Raw genomic sequence first — 21,492 nt, 5'->3', positions numbered from 1 at the left:
TTCTTAACATGTGTGTCAATTCAAAAGTGAACAAGTAATTAGAGACCGAGAGAGATAGTTTTGATATAACATTTATTTTTCATTTAAAAATGTTGTTAAAAGCACACATCAAGGCAAAATAATGGACCAAAATATTGACAAGTATGAAAACTATATTTCACAAAAAAAAAAAAAAAAAAAGTCCTAGCTAGGCGGCAACAATTAATAATGTATTAATTGCAACTGTAAACCCCATGCATTGGACCCCATAACATTAATTTCCATTACTTCCCACCTATCCGCCTTTGACATAAAACCTTGCCATAATGTCCATTATCTAACTCCATATATATTATTACACTTTTTTTGTACTCATCATTATACTCATCATCATTTTATGACAAACCAATTTTGTCAATATATTTCTTGAGATATTTTTTTTAAAATATTTTGGTTGGATATGGAGATAGAGGTGACAAGTAGTAGTAGTGATATTGAAAGAGGTGTAATCCATAGTCAAGGTGTTGCATATTTAGTATGGGAAGATTTAACAGTAATGTTGCCAAATTTTGGACAAGGACCAACTAAGAAGTTGTTACATGGATTAAGTGGTTATGCTGAACCTGGTAGAATTATGGCTATTATGGGTCCTTCTGGTTCTGGAAAATCTACACTTCTCGATACGTTAGCAGGTTAGTTTGTATGCTCTTCGATTTAATGGTACATATTATATCTTGGAATCGGATATTTACATTATTTGTAAGGTTTAGACAGATGGAAAGAAATTACCTCACATTTAAATCCTGATCGATCTCGTATAGTTATGGAATATGTTTGAGCTTTGTGTTTGTTTTTGGTAGTGTTTTTTTTTGTTTTGTTTCCTATTTTGATCAAGAATGTTATTTGTGAAAGGGGATGTAATGTATATTTCTAGTTGAATAAAAATACAATGCTTCTATGTCCTATTTTTAATAGGGTTTTTTGGGTAGTTTGAAGGATCTAATTCCCTATGTTTAGCAAAAAATAATAAATTAAAGGGTTCATGTGAAAATAGTTGAATAGACATATATTATTGCAGATCAGGAGATTTTGGTTTTGTAATCTGTTACAAATTTGTTTTTAGGTTTATGATTTTTCATTTTTTTTTGCACATTAAACATCTAGAAATATCAGTTTTTTCTATTCAATTTACAAGTGGTCATAAGAGATCATTTGCTATTGCAGATCTGTGTGTAAATAAATATATACTCCGTTGATTCCATATTAACTGACTTTTTGGGGTTTTTTCATAGTTCAAAATAAGTGAATTGTTCAAAGTTTTTCCATATTTGCCCTTTATTTACATTTTCTATATGATAAGTTCAAGAGAATTAATTGTTCATATTTATGATTTTACTTTGAATTATTTCTATTTTTAAGACTAATTTGACAATAAGTAAAAGGGTAAATGTGGAAAATAATATTTAATTTATATCATAAACTTTTCTTAATAGGTGTGCATCGATTCACAAATTCAGTTAATAAAATTGAGATGCCCTTTAATTAAATGTCGCCAAGGGTAGTTGGGCATTCATTAAGCTTTGTCTTTGACCACATACTACGACTGGTTTTCTGCTTTAAAATTGATAAAATTCTATGAATTTTTTCTCCCTTTATCTGGAAAATTAGAATATTGGAAACCTATATTTTTCACATTTAATAATGTTGTTTGTGTTAAAGTAGAGTCAGTTATTAACATGTTTTATCGTGAGACTGTTTCACCCTTAACTAGAGGTCTCGGTTCGAGCTCTGAATATGAAGAAAATTCGTTTGGTTGGGAGTGTCACCTCCAATGGACCCTGTAGTGCACGATCTGAATTTAATTGGGGCTCCAATGTGGACTCCAAACACCAAACGGGTGGAAACCAAAAAAAAAATTATAGTTAGTTAGACAAAATGAACATTCCCATTCCTATTATATTTGGTTTAAAAAATACTCCATCCACTCACTTTTACTTGTCCACTATTTCAGAAAATAATTTTTTATTTTTTATTTGTCACTTTTAATATATTAAGAAAAGACAATTATTATTCTTTTATAGTTTAGCAGTATTAATTACTTATTCCCCAAATCATTTTCCAAAACCTAATACTAAACATCAACTAATAGAGATACTGTGGTGAAATAAACATAAATGTGTTAAGTTCAAATGTAACAAGTAAAAGTGGACGGAGAGAGGAATTCTTTGCAATTTGAAGTTTTCAATTTGCTTGGAATGAATTCAGAAATAATTCATAACACTATGCATTGAATTCATATAAATGTTTATTTATTTACAAAATAAAAGATGAAGTTTGTTGGACTAGGATCTTTTCAATGAGTAAACTACCTAATCTGCTGAGGATAGGATTAGTAGTGTTATGAATTTTGATGATAAAAGGTAAAACCAATATAAGAACATAGCCCAAAAAGAGTGAGAGCCCCGTTGTGCCTGAACTCTGTTACACCACAAGGCGTTGTCTATGAGTTGGGTTGTTTGGGAATGCATCCCAAATCAAGGGGTCCAAGGCTAAATACGAGCAAGAGACCAATAACAATAAATAAATCAATAAATATATGATAAGAACATAAATCTGGTTTTCAATTTATCAAAAGGAATAGGTATAGGTATTCCCTTGGTTCTTGATAACTAAAAGGTATATTTCCTTTGTTTAAATTTGTTTGTCTTGCTTTCTTTTTAGCTCGTTTCATAAAGAATAACTTTTTTCCTTTTGTGACAACTCTTTATTTCTAACGTTCCACATGACATGTTTAAGACCATAAGATTAAAGAACATTTTGGTACATGCTACGTATCTTTAGTTTATGATCACAATATTTAAAAGTCATATTTACTTTCTTAAATTCTGTGTGTCAAAACCAGACAAACAAATTGAAACAGATGGAGTATCTCGTCTTTGGGTGATGTCTTGATCTCTACACTCTTAGCTAGAGCCTTGAGAATTCTCTTATCATCTCCTTTTTATCTATTCCCTTCTTTAACTTCTATTTTTTGTTGTCATTCCAATAAGATAAGTACAAATTAGAGATGTTTCTTGTGGAATATGCATGTTTGCATGCTAGACAATCCAAATTCTGAATTTGTTGGTTGAAAGTGATAAAAGGGGGAAATGAAATTCACTTCTTGTGATTATATATTACATCCACACTTTGCTAAATCATATTTATCTTGGTTTGAACTGCAGGTAGACTGTCGACTAATGTCGTAATGACTGGAAATATCCTTCTCAATGGGAAGAAGAGGAGGTTGGACTATGGTGTTGTTGTAAGCTATCCTGATTGAACCTTTTTAATCTGTTATAGATACAACATTTTAGGCACTTTGAGTATTTGCCATAAGCATCCTGTTTCTCTTAAGCAGGACGTGTACTTGTGCTAGTTTATGTAATAATATCTGCCTACTATCTTTTGTTCCAATATAGATGGAAACGCGGGATTGATTTCTCAAATGGTCTCTAAGCTAATATGTATTATCTCAGAAAGTCATCTTTCTTTTTGATTTTCAACAAAGAAAGTGACTTCCTGAGATGATAACTATTAACTGAGTGACTACCTGAGTAATCAACTCTGGATAACATATCGAAGTTACAGAATCTCTTTAAAGCACTCAATAGACATAAGAATATTACATAAAACTTGGAATTGTCTAAAACTACATTTCCATTATGAGAAACATTTTTTAGTTAACGGATTTGAATGTAGAAGTTGTATGACCTCGTATCTTTCTGATGAGCTGTGTGAATGTTTCAGGCTTATGTTACTCAAGAGGATACACTGTTGGGAACTCTAACACCTAGAGAAACAATAATGTATTCAGCACATCTTCGACTTCCAACAAGCATGACGAAAGAAGAGGTAGACGATATTGTGGAGGGAACAATAATGGAAATGGGGCTAGGAGATTGTGCTGATAGACTGGTAGGAAATTGGCAAGTAAGAGGAATAAGTGGTGGGGAGAAAAAGAGATTGAGCATTGCACTTGAAATCCTTGTACGACCTCGTATACTTTTTCTTGATGAACCTACCACTGGTCTTGACAGTGCCTCAGCATTCTTTGTTGTTCAAGCTCTTAAGAATATTTCACGCGATGGAAGAACAGTTATCTCGTCAATTCATCAGCCTAGTAGTGAAGTTTTTGCCTTGTTTGATGACCTCTTTCTGTTGTCTGGTGGAGAGGCTGTATATTTTGGAGAAGCACAATTGGCAGTACAGGTATGGCGCGCAATATCTTAATGAAGACAAGCACATTTACAATTGTCCTTTCTGATGAGAATGAATTTAACGTATGCATATTGTTATTGATATTTCAGTTCTTTGCTGAATCTGGATTTCCTTGTCCAAGTAGGAGAAATCCATCTGATCATTTCCTACGTTGTGTTAATTCGGACTTTGATGTCGTTACAGCCACACTGAAAGGATCACAAAGACTCCGGGTATGACTTCTGTTGAAACATAATATTATAAAGTAATTAAAGTGTGCTAGCTAGCTCTTTGTTACGGCTTAAACTTTTAGATGAGATGATCACGCACTTCAACAACTGCTACTACAACTATGCAGATGCAATCTTAACACCTCTTATTATGACCACTCTGGTTAGTCTTTTCCTGTGGCTGATGGATGTGTAACTACTTGTATATCAGTCTTTTACTCCCTCCGTTTAAATTTGCTTATCTTAGTCTGTTTACAAGAATCTTTTCTTTTTTGGCAATTCTTTAATTTCAACTTTCCACATGACATGTTTAAGACCACAAAATTAAAAGGACATTTTAGTGCATTCCACGTATCTTTGATTTAGAGTTTTTCTTTACTTTTTTGAACTTTGTGCCAAGTCAAAACCAGACAACCAAATTTAAACGGAGGAAGTATATCAGCTTTTAACTTCAAGATGAAGCTGTCTATTGATTCCCTTCAAGTGTCAGGATTTAGACTTGTTGATGGTAGTTTTGTGAAGCACTGGCAAAGCCTTCAACATATGTTTACCGTGTTCCCAAAGACTCAGTGTTACATAAATGGAAAATTTTATGTTAAACATGCTCGAGGTGTTACGTAAGAACTATGATTCCCGTCACAAATACACTGAAAACCTATGGACTCAAGTGGTGGATTTCTAGTTTTTCTGTTGGCAATACAAAAAATCAGAAACTTGAGGACTAAAGCCACTTTAATACAACTTTTGTCAGTATAGTTTTACTCTTTTTTCTATCTTTGATATCAATTAATTACTAATTCATACTAACCTGTCATTTATCTTACATAATTTTGGATCATAGGTTGTGTATCCTTTTCTCAAAACCATATACTCAAGAGAGCTAATCTTTGTTTTTTTTTTAATGCAGGAAACACATAAAAGTGACTACTTAATGAACATGGCAACAGCAGAAATAAAAGAACTGCTTGCAAGCAAATATAAGCACTCACCATACGCAACGAGGGCCAGGTCACGGATGCGAGAACTCTTAGCCACTGTTAGTTTCTTGTCCCACTCTTCATATGTGATTACTCATTATGATCCTCTTTCTTTATTTTACTGTTTTTCTCTTAAAGGAGTTACTGAAATGTAGGGTGTGCTAAACGCCGCATTTAGATTCATATGTGCTGATACTTCTCATATGATCAGTACTATTCAGTTGACAGACTACAAAAGATGTCGTGTAGAATGCTTTCATCACGGATGCATATTTTGTCGTTATAACAACATTGACATACTTTTAGACAATGACCATTCTGTTAACGATGATTAACATCAATTGGAGGACCTCCTAATGCATCCTTTTGTTTGCAGCAAGGTGTTGAGATTGAGATAGTAAAAGGAAGTCAAGCTGGTTGGGGAAAGCAACTTTTGACATTGACGCGGAGATCATTTGTAAACATGTCAAGAGACAAGGGATATTATTGGTCTCGTATAGTAATTTATATTATTGTAGCTTTTGCCGTTGGTACCCTCTTCTATGATGTTGGCACCAGTTACACAGCAATCTTGGCTCGGGGAGCTTGTGGTGGATTTGTCACCGGCTACATGACTTTCATGTCCATTGGTGGCTTTCCATCCTTCATAGAAGAAATGAAGGTAAACATCCATTTCCTATATATGATCCTAATTTTCAGTCGAAGATAATTTTATCCGACTCCCAAGTACAATACAGGACGGCTACTTTTGAGTGTTTTTGTCGCGAGTTTTGAAACATTTTGAACTGATACTATATCTCATTTTACAGGTTTTTACCAAAGAAAGGCTTAACGGGCACTATGGTGTTGCAGCTTTCGTATTAGCAAACTTCCTCTCATCATTTCCATTCTTAGTTGCAGTTTCACTCCTCACTGGAACCATCACCTATTACATGGTGTTTCGGGCTAGATTCTTCCGTTATGTGTTTTTCTGCCTAAATCTTTTTGGTTGTATCGCTGTTGTTGAGAGTTGCATGATGATTGTAGCTTCACTTGTTCCAAACTTCTTAATGGGAATCATAACAGGAGCTGGTGTGCTTGTAAGTTACAACTGCTTAACACACTTCTTCTCATCTTATTTTATCTACAACAATTGTCAAGTAATTTTACTTGTCGCGTTGCCTTATACAGGGAATCATGATGATGACTGCTGGATTCTTCCGTTTACTGCCAGATCTTCCCAAGCCAATTTGGCGCTATCCAATTTCATTTATTGGATACGGGGCATGGGGTTTACAGGTAACGATAACATCTATCACATACATAATCTATGGACAAAATCAAGACTAAAAACAGATTCTTGTGTATTAAGAATAGTTTTGACGATGACATATATACTACTATCGCAGGGATCATACAAAAATGACATGATTGGACTTGTATTTGATCCACTAATTCCTGGCGGAGAGAAACTAACAGGGGAATATGTGATCACGAACATGTTCAAATTGTCGTTGGATCACTCCAAATGGTGGGATTTACTTGCATTATACTCCCTCATCGTGATGTACAGGCTTCTATTCTTTATAATTCTCAAGCTAAAAGAACGAGCTACACCATTTTTCCGATCAATGTATGCCAAGAGAACGATGCACAAACTCAAAAGGCGTCCGTCCTTCAAGAGGAAACCATCTTTATCCTATTCAAAAAGACAGCATGCTCTCAGGTCATTGTCTTCTCAAGAGGGTCTTAGTTCTCCAATCCCATAGAAACTATAAGAAAAAATCAAAGATATTGTCATCTCATTACTGTTAATAATATCTCATAAGTTCAAGAAAATTAAACTTAAATTGTCCTTGAGGTTTCATTTGTTGAACCATGACAATAAATTTGCTTCCATTAAAGAGCCAGACAAATTGTTGTATCAATCATCACATATATATACAATAGAAGTGTCCCTTCTTTTGCTGTTTACCTAAATTGAAATTACTAATGTCTAACTAGCATGCTTTGTTGTTGATGAGTGTCATTGCCTTAAGCATAAAAAATATCAACGGGTTGACCCAATGTGTGTCAGATACTTCAAAAGTAGTAAATTTTCAGAGTATATGGCACGGGTGTGGCAACAGTTTTGAGAGTACGAGCAACGTAGCTCTTCATCACTAAGTCTTTGAGAGACATTAAATCATTTTCTTGGTATTTCAGTAGTGTTGTTTCTTTTCTAACCTTCTGTCCTGCCTTGGCTTATGGTGCTGGAAAATGTGACTATATTTTTGGAAATTTTGGTACATATAGATGTGTCTTCAATCTTCTGAAATTATGTTTCAGTAAATCAATTTTTTGGTACCACTTAGATACACATATTTATCTTTGTTGGTTAAGGAATACAATGTTTAAATAGCCAACATTTGCAGCACATACTAACAGATAATATACTAAGCCTTCTATGTTAGTTACTACTGAGGTGTGCAGAGGCAAACCCAGGATTTGAAGACTTTGGGTGCAATAATATATAACCTTAGCTCAAATATGAGCTCTAAGTTAAACTTAAAATAAAAATAATAAAAAAAGGCCTTTAGTTGGGTTTGAACCCTAGTTCTCAAGGGTGATATTTCTAGCTTGTACCAATAGCACAAGGGCACTTCTATGCATCTCATGGATGCACTGTTAAATACTCCCTCCGTCCCTATTTACTTGTCCATATTTCCTTTTTTAGTTGTCCCTATTTAGTTGTCCATTTTGACAAATCAAGAAAGGACAACAAATTTTTTCCTATTATACCCTTATTTACACTTCTTGAAAATTGTAAAAGTGTATGTTGTTTCCCTCCAATTTATTTCACTTTAATTCAAATAAGTGGTTATAATTTTGAAGTGAAAAGTTGTCATAAGGGTAAAATTGTAACTTAACTGTGCTAATCATTGTTGCCTTAATCTGTGTGCCATTTCTAAAGTGGACAACTAAAAAGGGACGGAGGGAGTATATCCTAATTTCTACCAGTTTTTCAAAATAGATATATATATATACATATGATTTTTTCGGAAGTTAGCTCGCGAGTGCACGTGCACCCCTTCTCCATAGTGTGGGTCCGCCTCTGGAGGTGTGGTAGGATGGTTGAAAATTTTCCATTATTAACAAATGTCTCAGGTTCAAGCACTATGAATGCAAAACTCTTGTAAGAAGTCGAGTGTGTTTGGTACGAAGGAAAATGTTTTTCATGTAAAAGTTTTTTGAAAATCTTGGAAAACAAATTGGTTTGTAACTTATTTCTCATGTTTGGTTGGTGAATGAAATTTTTTTTCTACCGTTTGATTGGTGAATGAAAAATATTTTTCAGAAAACATCTTTCATTATTGGCTAGAGTAGGAAATACTTTTCAGAAAGATAGTTTTTGACCCGAAAATCAACATGGATGATCAATCCGAGATCCGACCACGACACTTGAATCGGGACATAACTCCGACGATCAATCTGAGATCCGTCCCGACACTCAGCTCATGACCTAACTCCGACACCTGACTCGACATCGGACATTCGAACTGGGATCCGACCCCAAAACACGACCTCGATGACAGTCCGAGATTCGACCCCGCGATCCAAGCAAGGACCTGACCCTGACTCTCGATCTGGGACCTAACATTAGAACTGGACCCGACTTGACCTCGACACCAACATCTGACCGATTCGGAATCCGACCTTGAGACCCTACTTAGGACCTAACACCAACTCTCGATAAAGGATCCGATAGTCAAACTAGACCGATTCGGAATCCGACCTCCCATATCGTTTTCTTATCACCAAAATCGAGAAAACTAAAAGTTGGTTTCTTTAATTATTATTATTTTTTACCAAAAATATATTATTTTTAAATTCTATGGCCAGTGCAACACTGTCCTATCAAATTAGCACATGGAATCTGTTGTATATATATTTGACTAACTTTAAGGCTTGTACTCATACATTTTTTTGGCCAAGATAGCTTTGTAAGTCCTTGTATCAACTTTTTCCTCTTTTATATATACAAAAATAGTTTAACATGTTCTTGGCTTCTAACTACTTTTGAAAATCGAACCATTGTCACTTGACTGTAAGAAGAGGAACTCAATTACCGTATCATATATGGAGATAGAGGTAGCAAGACTAGGTGGTGATGTTGAAAAGGGAATAGAGAGTAGTGGAGCCTATTTGATTTGGGAAGATGTAACAGTTGTGTTACCAAAATTTGGAGGAGGAAAAGGGCCAACTAAAAGATTACTTAATGGATTAAGTGGTTATGCTGAACCTGGTAGAATTATGGCTATTATGGGTCCTTCTGGCTCTGGAAAATCTACACTTCTTGATACGTTAGCAGGTACCTCTCTTTTTCTATCTCTAAATTTTATATTTGTCGTTCTGATTCTTTAAAAATGTTGATATCTGTGTAGTGTAGTGGTGAATGTAGAACTTTTACTAGGTGAGGTTTGAAAAATAAAAATTTAATACGTGGAGTTTGAACTTGAAACCAATCTGGTGAATTTTTGAAACTCATAAATCAGTAAGTCACCCTCTAGGCTTGTATTTAAAGAATTTAATATATATATATATACGTAACAAATTTTTTTTTATCTTACATATACATGACAACGTTTTGCCGAAGGGGTTTGAGTGACACCCTAACAATTCCCTAGATGTGTGTTGGATTCTCTAAAAATCAGGAGTGAGGCCACCTTGTGATCAGGGATTCATTCAATTCTTCTTCGATGGAAAATTATAGTACTATTTATATATTGTTAAAATATTATATATATATATTGTAGATGTGGAACCTCTTTTGATTAATTCATGTGTTTACTTTTTCAGATTTAAATTCTCTTAGTGAAAATTCTAGCTCTGCCACTGCTAAAATAATGTTTTTTTTTTATAATTAATAAATGCAACACGTTTTTAGAGAATCTAATAGCAACATAGGAGCAATATAATCATTTTTTCAGCTCTCAATTATGCGTCTCCTTTACTATCCAAACATTTGCTAAAAACCGCCAACTTTAGAGTCCAATAGCTTTGTTACGTTTCCTCCAAAATTAAAAGAGTTTCACATATTAACTCGATTTTATTAACCGTTTGTAATTCGAAGCTACCTCTTTACATTAAAAAAAAGGCAGTTTTTGGTATATAAAATTGATATAGCTATCCTTCTTCGAACACAATAAAGGGATCATGGATGAATGCTTATCCATAATAAATATGTGTAATTATGGGCATATTTTATTATTTTCATATTCATATACATTGTCGACCACATTTCATTGACTTATTTTGCTTACCCATGTCATACGAAAAGTTGAATATAAAAATTATTAACAAAAAAAGAGGCCTTTTTTAGACGGATTAAAAATAAAAATAATCAAATAAATTAAAACGAATAGAGTAGATGACTTTGACCGTTCATAATAGTAATAAAGCAGATTCATTCTTATATCAACTTTTTTTTGGTTGTTGTACAACATTTAAGGAAAACTTTTTTTTTTTTTAAATTTGGACTAAAGTAGTCAAATTCATTCACTATAACTATTAAATGGGTGTAAGAAACTAAATACAAGTAAAATGGCAGATGGGGTTTATATATTGTAGGATTCAAGTGATAAATATTAATATATTAAAAATTATATATATTGATAATAATGTATTTTTAATCAGATATTGCATGTTATTACTTTAATTTCCAGATTATCATATAGCTTTTCATACGAGGAACTAGTTGTATTTTTTTGGTCAAACTTATGTAATCTGACCGCGTAAATAATTTTATAATATTCTATTTGTTTTAAAATACTTGTCATATTTTACATTTTTCAAAAATCAAACTTAATTAACTTGATTAATATTTTAAAATATATTTTTATCATATTAATATGAAAAAATTAACCTACAATATTTTTGTATGATTTTTTCATCTAAAACATTGAATTAATCTAATTCAATTTAGCTCTAAATATTAATCGTCAAATTAACTCTCAAAGGTGACAATTATTTTTGGGGCAAAAGAAGTATTGTCAATACATATTGTTTCTAGTAGCGATGTATAAAATCGAACCGACCAATAAATCAAACCAAATGTTATTGGTTTATTGATATAGAGTTAACAGTGTTTTAATGGTTTTATAAAAAATTAAAATATATCAGGTTATCGATTTTGATTTTTTATATCAGGTTATTGGGTAAACTGAAAAATCATTAAGACTGTAGTAATTCACTATTTTACCCCTATATAAATATTAAATATTAATTGTAGTACTTTATTTGTTACTGCTTTTGCCAAAACTTTCAATTCACACTTCACAATCACTTTGAATTCACAGCTTCACATTATACAAAACGTTAAAATCTCAAGTAATTAAAAATTCTATTCCTCTTAATTTCTCTTTCTGTTGCACTTCTATAATTCTTTTCATGTTAGTTATTATTGTTTTTATGTTATGAGCATTATGTAAAGTTGCATTATATTTCATTTTATTTTATAAGTATTTTCTTATTGGTTAAACCGAAAACTGAACCATTAAGAATCAAAATCAATAAACCATATCTTATTGAGTTAACATATTTAAAAATAAAAAATTAATACACTGAATTAATAATACATAAAACTAAACTGAATCGATCGATAAACGAACCCTAATAAATTAGTAACGATTGCAAGGACAGAACATGGCATAGGGTCCTCCTGTCATTGGAAATTAATGAATTGAATTATCACAAATGTTTTGTATATACTATATAGATCATTTATTCTGTTCATTATACACTTGGAAACTTTTAAATGGGATATTAATAAAGTGACTAGCTGGTACTACATTAATATGTGAAATTTATTGTTATCCCTGACTGGTAGTATGAAGGTAGATAGAAAATTATAAATAAGGCATTATTGATGCAGTTGCTCACCTAATTAATACTCCGCTCGTTCCAATTTATTTATAAAAAAAAAAAAGAAGTATTTTTAATAATTTTTTAATTTTGATCTTTCACTTGATATTTTTATGATAATAGAATTAAATAATATTTTAATACGTTTGACTTAATCTTTATTAAAAATTATAAAATCCAAAAAAAATCTTTACTTTTTAAATTTGAGATTGGGGATGGAGTACTATACTGTAAATTATCATGTAGCTATAGATCACTATCCTATGCGTATTTATTATCCTCTAAGTATAATATTAAATTAATACTATAGTATTTATTTCCATTTGCCTACTTCCCGACAGGCTACAGCTATAAAACATAGAGTAAGTCACACACTTTAAAAAAAATAAATCAGGGTCATATATAATATTCATTGTTCTCAATTTATAATACATTTTTGAGTCGGTTCAAAAAAATAACAGATTTTTATATTTAATATTTTCTTCGTTTCATATTACTTAACCTCCGTATAATAAATTATTTCAATTTATGAAATCAAAAGAATTTTATCATTTTTTCCTTTCTTCCTTTAAAATAGCTACATAAAGTAGTAATATTCATTAATAAGATTAGCTTAGTAAAATAAACTTTCATTTTTTGAAAAACAATTAAGGATGTGTCAGGTCAACAAAAACTAAGTGATACTCTATAAAACAAAGGGTGTAACAATTTAATTTTAAGCTTTCACTTGATCCTTAATTATTGAGATATTTAAGATCCTTATTTTTTTGATCTATATAAGATCATAAATTCCAAATATGTTATCGTACACTAATATCGAATTCTCCGAACAAAAATTATACAACTTTTAAAGAATCCAACAACAATGTTTTCAAAAAAAAATCGAGCAACATAGTATAGATGATAATGTTAAGAAGTCTCAAATTGATAGAGGGATGAGAAATTGATCCCCTTATATGGACTTGGATAAACCTTCTCTCAAGAACTAGCTTTTGAGATTGAGTTAGATCCAAGTATCATATCTTTACATTATATCAGAGTCAGGCTTATCACAATTGTTGTTCACCGATTTATAAGTGTTTCACGCTCAAGTTGAGATTTGGACGTACGAGGGACTGTTAAGAAGTCCCACATCGGTAGAAAGATGAAAAATTGGTCTCTTTATATGAACTTGGACAAACCTCCCTCATGAGCTAGTTTTTGAAGTTGAGTCAGGCTCAAATGTCGTACCTTTATAGATAATACTGGAATTAAGGTATTATAGACCTCTCTTCAATCGTCACCCTTGATTTGGCCCCTTATAAATCTTTCGATATAACTTGGTGATCAATAAAAATATGAAGATGAATTAAATGATAATTGTAATTTGTTTGACTTAACAGGAAGACTCTCAGCAAATCTTGTTATGACTGGCAATATTCTTCTCAATGGGAAGAAGAGAAGGCTTGACCATGGTTTTGTTGTAAGTTCTATATATCCAAATTAACTTTATATTATATTTAGGAACAATTATCGTGATTTTTTTTTAAAAAAAGTTTTTAAAATTATATGTATCATTTTAAATGACAATTATTTAATTTAATTACTCTTAATAGTTATTATTATTTTTAACACTATAAACATCTCAATTATGAAATGATGTTATGATTAATTATAGTAATAATACACTAATATCGTAAATAACTATTACCTCCTTCTAAAATTATTTTTCCTTATTTTAAAAATAGGTGCCTCAAATTATTCGTCATTTTAAAAGTTTAAGATAAAATTAATTAGGTTTTCCACTCTTTATCCTCGGTCGTAATTGTTCTTCAATACTACAAACATCTCAAACAAATAGAATGTATATTCATTGAAGAAAAATTATATCTTAAAACATAAAATAATAAAATAGTCAAAATCCCCCCTAATTAATATCTTCTTCCATGTACGTGTGCAAAAGATAAATATGACAAATAATTTGAGACAGAGAGAGTAATTACACTATTAATGTAGTATAATGATACTTTTCCATCCTTATATATGTATATAATGTGTATATTATATGTATATTTTTTTACACGATATGTATATATAAGTTGATACTATGACTAATAAATATTTGCAATTACATGTTATTATACCAGGCTTATGTGACACAAGAAGATATACTAATGGGAACTCTAACAGTAAGAGAAACTATCCAATACTCAGCTCAATTAAGGCTTCCAAGCAACATGAGTAAAGATGAAGTAAATGAGATTGTAAACAATGTTATAATAGAGATGGGATTAGAAGATTGTGCACAAAATTTGATTGGAAATTGGCATTTAAGAGGAATAAGTGGTGGTGAAAAAAAGAGATTAAGTATTGCACTTGAAATAATAACACAACCACAACTATTATTTCTTGATGAACCTACAAGTGGACTTGATAGTGCTTCTGCCTATTTTGTTGTTCAAGTACTTAAGAATATTGCATGTGGTGGAAGGACTATAATATGCTCTATTCATCAACCAAGTAGTGAAGTTTTTGCACTATTTGATGACCTTTTCTTGCTATCTTCTGGTGAAACTATTTATTTTGGAGAAGCTAAATTGGCAGTAGAGGTAAGAAAAGTTTATAAGTTGGTCAAACTGGTTTATACGTATTTTAGCTTATTTACGTGTTTGGTAAATATCTAAGGTGCTTATAAGTCAAAAGTCATAAGTTGGTCTCATCATTCCTAACTTGTGACTTTTCCTGCTTATAAACACATTTGATTTGATCAAGTTTTTTGATTATTTTCTTATTACTCTCTCTGTTCCATTTTACGTGGCACTTTTCGGATTTCGAAATTCAAACAGTTCTATCTTTGACCGTAAATTTTTAATCGATTTTTTAAACATTTTGAATTATCAATTATTGTGACTTATAGTACTTTTTACGTAGTTTACAAATATATAAATTTCATTTCAAAAAAAATTGAAGATTTCATGCGCAGACTTAAACTGTTTGACTCTCGAAAAACGAAAAATATCACATAAATTGGGATAGAGGGAGTAATAATTTTTAATATTCTCAAATACCCTTTCGAAATTCATATTCAACGTTCCTCTTTTTCATTTTAAAGATACTTTTAAATTCATATTTTTGGTAAAAAAAAAAAAAAAATTAAAGATATTTTAGTCATTTTAACAAAAGAATAATATTAAAGACTTATTTTTTATTTTAGGACTTTTACTAAACACGTAATTATTTATTTATAAAACAAAATTTAATTTTTTTTTAATTATATGTGTTTGCAGTTTTTTGGTGATTCAGGGTTTGCATGTCCAACTAGAAGAAATCCTGCTGACCATTTTCTTCGTTGCATTAATTCAGACTTTGATGATGTTACTGCCACTTTAATAGGATCAAGGAGAATAAATGTACGTATGCTATAATAAGTTGTAGTATATAGTTTGATTCTCGAGAAGCGGAATGTGACTGGTAAAAAAGTAAATTGGAGGAAGTAGATAATATTGTTGAATTATGTTATTTGTAAATGCAGGATATGAAAGAGTCATCAAGTTCACTAATTTATTTGCCAACATCAGAGTGTAGAGTAAGGCTTATTCAAAATTACAAATATTCAAGCCATAAATTGAGGACAAAAGCTAGAGTTCGACAACTTGCAAATATTGTAAGTTTTTCTTCCCCTTCTTTTTATTATAATTCATAACAAATGGAAAAATTATGTGTATAAACAAATATATACTAGTTAATTAGTTAACATAGCTATAGTTTGCCTTAATTACAATTCGCGACCTACTTTTAGCTATAATTATGCGGCTCAACTTTTTAGTTTTGTATAATTCACACGTTTGTATAATTCGAAATTTGTATAATATAATTTGTACAACTTTTGTATAATTCAGAATTTGTATAATATAATTTGTATAACTGTTTACACTTCTGATGTTTGTAATTGTATAAATTCGTTATTTCGAGTTTATACAAAAATAACTGAATTATAAAAATGTACCCGCAAATTATACAAATAAGTGAATTATACAAATCTGCGAATTATACAAACGAGGGTAAATATGCAAACTATGGCTATGAAGCATAATTAAGTTTATTATAGTGGCTATTTGCGAAAGTTCTCAAATAATATATTAGTGTCCAAATTTTTGAAATAATACAAATGAATATGTTTTGTATATTAACAAGAAATACACCTATTATGTATATAATCAATGTATATGTTTTGTATATTTTGATTAGCACATGTAATTATATTTAGCTGACAGGTCAAAAACGAAAAATATTTATTATCTATCCAAATTATAATTTTGTATACCTCTAAAAATTTATAGTATTGATTCTTGGTCGTACTATCAAAATTATTAGCTATGAAACTATATTGACTTAGAAAAATTTGTCTTTAAGTTGCAAGACCAAATATATATATAGCAAATCTTAACTAGTGATTAATTTTTTGTTTCAGAAAGATATTGTATTTAAAGAAAGTGGAGGGAGTCAAGCAAGTTGGTTAAAGCAATTGTGTACATTGATTAAGAGATCATTGAAGAATATGAGTAGAGATTTTGGTTATTATTGGTTGAGGATTATAGTGTATATTATATTATCTATTTGTGTTGGTACTGTTTTCTATGATGTTGGAACCGGTCATAATGCTGTAATTGCAAGGGGTGCTTGTGGTGGATTCATTTCTGGCTTCATGACTTTTATGTCCATTGGAGGCTTCCCATCTTTCATTGAAGAAATGAAGGTAAATCATATATTTTATTTTGTCATAATGCATATAAATGTACTATTTAACTTGGCTTCAGTTAACATCTGTGCCCTTTAGTTTTGGATGTGCACAAGTCAGGGACAGAGCTTGAAAACTGGATACGGGTCCTGCCAAACTCAGTAACTTTAGCTCACATAGTGTATTTGTATTAAGGACGTTTATTAAATATGTGTACAAATATTAAGGTTAGGATTTAGACCCTAGTTATTAACACTTTCATTGAAGAAATGAAGGTCAATCATATATTTTATTTTATTTTGGCATAATATATAAACGTACGTTTTAACTTGGCTTCAGCTGATATTTGTGCCCTCTAATTTTGGGTGTGCACAAGTCAGGGGTAGAGCTTGAAGTCTGGATACGGGTTCTGCCGAACCTAGTAACTTTAGCTCAAATAGTGCATTTGTATTAAGGACATTTATTAAATGTGTACAAATATTAAGGTTAGGATTTAAACCCTAGTTATTAACACTTGAAATTGTGGCTATAAAATTCAAAACCCATAGGTTATAATTTTTGGCTCCGCCTTTGGCACAAGTTGACATTTAAACTTGTATAAAATTGAGCAAGTAGACACACGTCTTCTACATGTCATGATAATATATATGTATTCTATATGGTATAACACAAGTCAGTTCAAGTGTATCTCACGTGAATTGTTATTATTTGCAGATATTTGAGAAAGAAAGGAAGAGTGGACACTATGGTGTTGGTGTATTCATTCTTTCAAATTTCATTTCATCATTCCCATTCCTAGTTTTTATGTCTATGAGCTCAGCAGCCATTACATATAGCCTAGTGAAGTTTCACCCTGGCTTCTTCCATTTTTTATATGCTGCCATTGTTCTCTTAAGCTCAATAGCTGTTGTTGAAAGTTGCATGATGGTTGTGGCTTGCTTTGTTCCTAATTTCACCATGGGTCTTGTTGTTGGTGCTGGAATTCTTGTAAGTATCAACTATCCCATCTTACTTTCATGAATAATGTATTAGTCTATATTGATTTTCAACGACTTGTCAGTAAATTTTATTTAGACATTCTGACTACAACATATTTCAATTAAGCACTTGACATGCATATGATAAAGTAAGTGTTCCTATAAGATACTTTCGATTTTGTTTGAGTTCTCAACCATCCTATTATTTTACTTTGATGAATATTGAATGAACTCTTTGTCCCAATCCTTACTTGATATTCATGTACATGTATCATGAATAATGTATTAGTCTATATTGATTTTCAGTGACTTGTTAGTAAATTTCATTTAGATATTCTGACTACAACATATTTCAATTGAGCAATTGGCATATGATAAAGTATGTTCCTATAAGATACTTTTGATTTGCTTGAGTTTTCAACCATCCCATTATTTTACTTGATGAATAATGAATGAATTATTTGTTCCAATCCTTACTTTGATACTCATGTAGATGTGTGTGTAATTCCCTTCATAGGATATAAACAATACTCCGTCCCAATTTATCTGACCCTCTTTTCTTTTTTAGTCAGCCCTAAAATGAATCAACACTTTTTATATTCAATTAACTTTAATCTCTCATTTTAACCTTAATAAGATGATTTATCGTAACATGAATTTGTGTATGCAGGGAATTATGATGGCAACAGCTGGTTTTTTCAGGCTAATGCCTGATCTTCCAAAAGTCTTTTGGAGATACCCTATTTCATATCTTAATTACATGGCATGGGGCTTGCAGGTAAAATTTCTCAGTCCCAAAAGTTATACAATTAACTTCTTTAAGATTATACATTTAGTTTATTATATAATATATATCCAACATGCAATATCTCCTCCAATAAAGAAACTATCTTTGAAAAATATAAACTTACAAGAAATATCTCAGATTTTGAGATACTGAATTTTGATTAATTGAATCTGTCATCAGGAACCATAGAACCCTATTCAATAAGTGGAACACATACAATGTTATGTTGTTGTAGTTAAACACCTATCCTCTTGTATGACAACACCATTGTGACTAAATCACCCAATTCTAACACTTGTCAAAGCCTTTTAGTATCAAATAATTAGGATTAGGGATGTCAATAAGATAGGCGATTCTTGACCTGCTAAGATTTTAATTCATTTTGTCTCACCCCGTTTAGCACTTTTAGAAAATTTTGCCCTGCACTACCCCGTCTTATGTCATTTATATATTTATTTTATTTTAGTGAATTTCTCTAGTTGATTCTTTGATTGTGTGCGTCAGCATGTTGCACTACAAAAAAAAAGAAACATTTAGTGATAATAATTTTTTTTTTCTTTTAATGATTATATTTGTTGTCTCAAAAACATTTAGCGGTAATTAAGTTAATGTCATCACATCCAAAATAGCTAAAAGCCTTTAGCGGTATTTATATAAAATATTGATTATAAACACTCATATTTATTACTGCCACTAAATATAATATAGTGACAATTATAGTGTGGTGAGCAGGTAAATGTGATATAACTCTATCACTTCAGTGCACATACAATTAAGGCATAATACATAAACATGACCCTTAACTTGATTTCAGCGGCCAACTATGCCCTCCAACTTTACGTGTGCATAAGTAGGTACTTAAACTTGTATAAAATTGAACAAGTAGACACATGTGTCCTACATGACATAATACACTCAACACGTTAGGTAGGACACAAAATTGTCATGTAGGATGTCATGTAAGACGAATGTGTCCATTTGTTCAATTTTATACAAGTTTAAGTGCTTACTTGTACACACCCAAAGCTAAAGGTCATAGTTACTAGTTGATGCCAAGTTAAGGGTCATGTTTATGTATTAAAATTCTCTATATAAATATTAGTATATTACCTTGACAATTTTACACTTTTTTTTTTTTTTGCAAAATGACAGGGTGCATACAAGAATGATTTAATAGGACTAGAATTTGACCCTGTAATGCCAGGTGAACAAATGAAGAAGATGAAAGGTGAAGAAATCATCAGCTCAGTTCTTGGATTTTCAGTAAAACACTCCAAATGGTGTGATTTGGGTGTTGTAATAGCAATTCTCATATCATATAGATTGCTCTTCTACATTGTTCTTAAGCTAAAGGAAAAAGCTTTACCAATTTTACACACATTATACACACAAACAACTCTTCAACATCTTAGTAAAAGACCTTCTTTTAGGATAACACCACCTTTTCCATCAAAAAGATATCATCATATCCACTCATTGTCTTCTCAACAAGACCTTGATTCCCCACTCCATTGACAAACTTCATTAGAGTTGAGTAGAGGTACCGTTTTGTATCGGTGAAAGTCTACAAGACAGTTGTCTGAAGTGTAGGGGTAAACTCGGATTTGGATAATATTCTCAAGATAGACTATAGTGGTCAATGTAAAACAACATATTATTTTCCGGGTGATTCATCTATGGATTAAAAAGTTGCAATATATGTATAACATATGCTTAATTTATATATTTGGCACTATTTTCAAACTAGAAATTGTTTGTTCCTTAATGCTAGATATTGAACTTTTAAGACGTTATAAGTTTTATGTGCTGCCGATGTAAACAAATATATTACAAAATAATCAGCTAGACAACTTGAGTAAATAATACACTTTCATGAGGTCCGCAAATTTTACCTCTATCTTTTAATCTCGAGTTTTCACTAACTTAATGAACTTGTGTTTTGATACCATAATTTTAGTTTTTGAAAAATAAAATATGAAATCTGAACGTTTTTCTCAAAGAGGCTTTATATGCCATTCTGAAGTAGTAAAACAATTTTTCTTCTTCCTAACCTTGACAGCAACATCTGATAAACACCATCACATTTAGGTTACAACTTAAATTGCAATAGTATCCTCTCCTATCGCACTAACGAATTCATAATTTAGAGTCCGTGAATCCTAACTTTAACACACGTATAATTATATACGTAATACGAGCTAGAAATAGTGCATTAAAACTCAGAGATCATGAAGGAACATCATCCTAGAGCAAATGAGATGTTTATATTAAGACATTAGATATGGATATATATAAGTTAAATTGGCAACATTAGTAGATGGAAACATGTTAGCATCAGAAATAGCTTGTTTTAGATACCCATTATCAAAGATAATATCAACAAGGGTTAGTGTCTGAACCAACTTTCGTGCACTTCGACTAGTTTTACGAGATACCTATCACCTCCCACCAACAACAGGTATCAGGTAATTAACGCTGTCAACAAGGGTCACAAGAGAAGAAAACCTAGAATTGCATTCATCTCTACCTCTCCTTTACAAGAAATTGTAAAACACAAGATCAACTGGAACATCCGCCTGCATAAGCATCTCTAACATCACATCTAGAGTTTGTCTTAGAGAAAGCATGGACCTCATGACACCGCCTAAGCGACTCGGCGACAACAGGGAGCTCAAAAGGCTATGTAATATGAATGCAAAACCAG

General features: G+C 31.4%; 2 protein-coding genes across 2 annotated transcripts; both read left to right on the top strand.

Moving 5' to 3' along the window:
* The first annotated feature begins 332 nt into the window (after positions 1-332).
* LOC125817999 (ABC transporter G family member 15-like) lies at positions 333-7,175 on the top strand. Its single transcript, XM_049497499.1, has 9 exons — positions 333-671; positions 3,204-3,283; positions 3,769-4,230; positions 4,329-4,451; positions 5,356-5,484; positions 5,802-6,086; positions 6,235-6,504; positions 6,596-6,703; positions 6,814-7,175. Exons 1-9 carry the CDS (start codon positions 440-442, stop codon positions 7,171-7,173), a joined length of 2,049 nt encoding a protein of 682 aa, XP_049353456.1. The 5' UTR covers positions 333-439; the 3' UTR covers positions 7,174-7,175.
* Positions 7,176-9,522: 2,347 nt separating this feature from the next.
* LOC125817998 (ABC transporter G family member 15-like) lies at positions 9,523-20,303 on the top strand. The gene is made up of 9 exons (XM_049497498.1): positions 9,523-9,755; positions 13,690-13,769; positions 14,434-14,895; positions 15,574-15,696; positions 15,819-15,950; positions 16,758-17,042; positions 17,739-18,011; positions 18,672-18,779; positions 19,941-20,303. Exons 1-9 carry the CDS (start codon positions 9,524-9,526, stop codon positions 20,301-20,303), a joined length of 2,058 nt encoding a protein of 685 aa, XP_049353455.1. The 5' UTR covers position 9,523.
* The last annotated feature ends 1,189 nt before the right edge of the window (positions 20,304-21,492 follow it).

Source organism: Solanum verrucosum, unplaced genomic scaffold (genome assembly GCF_900185275.1).
Source record: "Solanum verrucosum unplaced genomic scaffold, falcon-dt-bn FXZP01000253.1, whole genome shotgun sequence".
Classification (NCBI taxonomy): Eukaryota; Viridiplantae; Streptophyta; class Magnoliopsida; order Solanales; family Solanaceae; genus Solanum; species Solanum verrucosum.
This window is presented reverse-complemented; position numbering and strand designations above follow the sequence as displayed.

Bases quoted from the DNA above. Each gene is read 5' to 3' on its own strand.
- LOC125817999 (XM_049497499.1), top strand. From the start codon at position 440: ATGGAGATAGAGGTGACAAGTAGTAGTAGTGATATTGAAAGAGGTGTA. The intron at 672-3,203 runs GTTAGTTTGTAT...TTTGAACTGCAG, and splicing joins ACTTCTCGATACGTTAGCAG to GTAGACTGTCGACTAATGTC. The intron at 4,231-4,328 runs GTATGGCGCGCA...TTGATATTTCAG, and splicing joins AAGCACAATTGGCAGTACAG to TTCTTTGCTGAATCTGGATT.
- LOC125817998 (XM_049497498.1), top strand. From the start codon at position 9,524: ATGGAGATAGAGGTAGCAAGACTAGGTGGTGATGTTGAAAAGGGAATA. The intron at 14,896-15,573 runs GTAAGAAAAGTT...ATGTGTTTGCAG, and splicing joins AAGCTAAATTGGCAGTAGAG to TTTTTTGGTGATTCAGGGTT. The intron at 18,780-19,940 runs GTAAAATTTCTC...GCAAAATGACAG, and splicing joins ACATGGCATGGGGCTTGCAG to GGTGCATACAAGAATGATTT.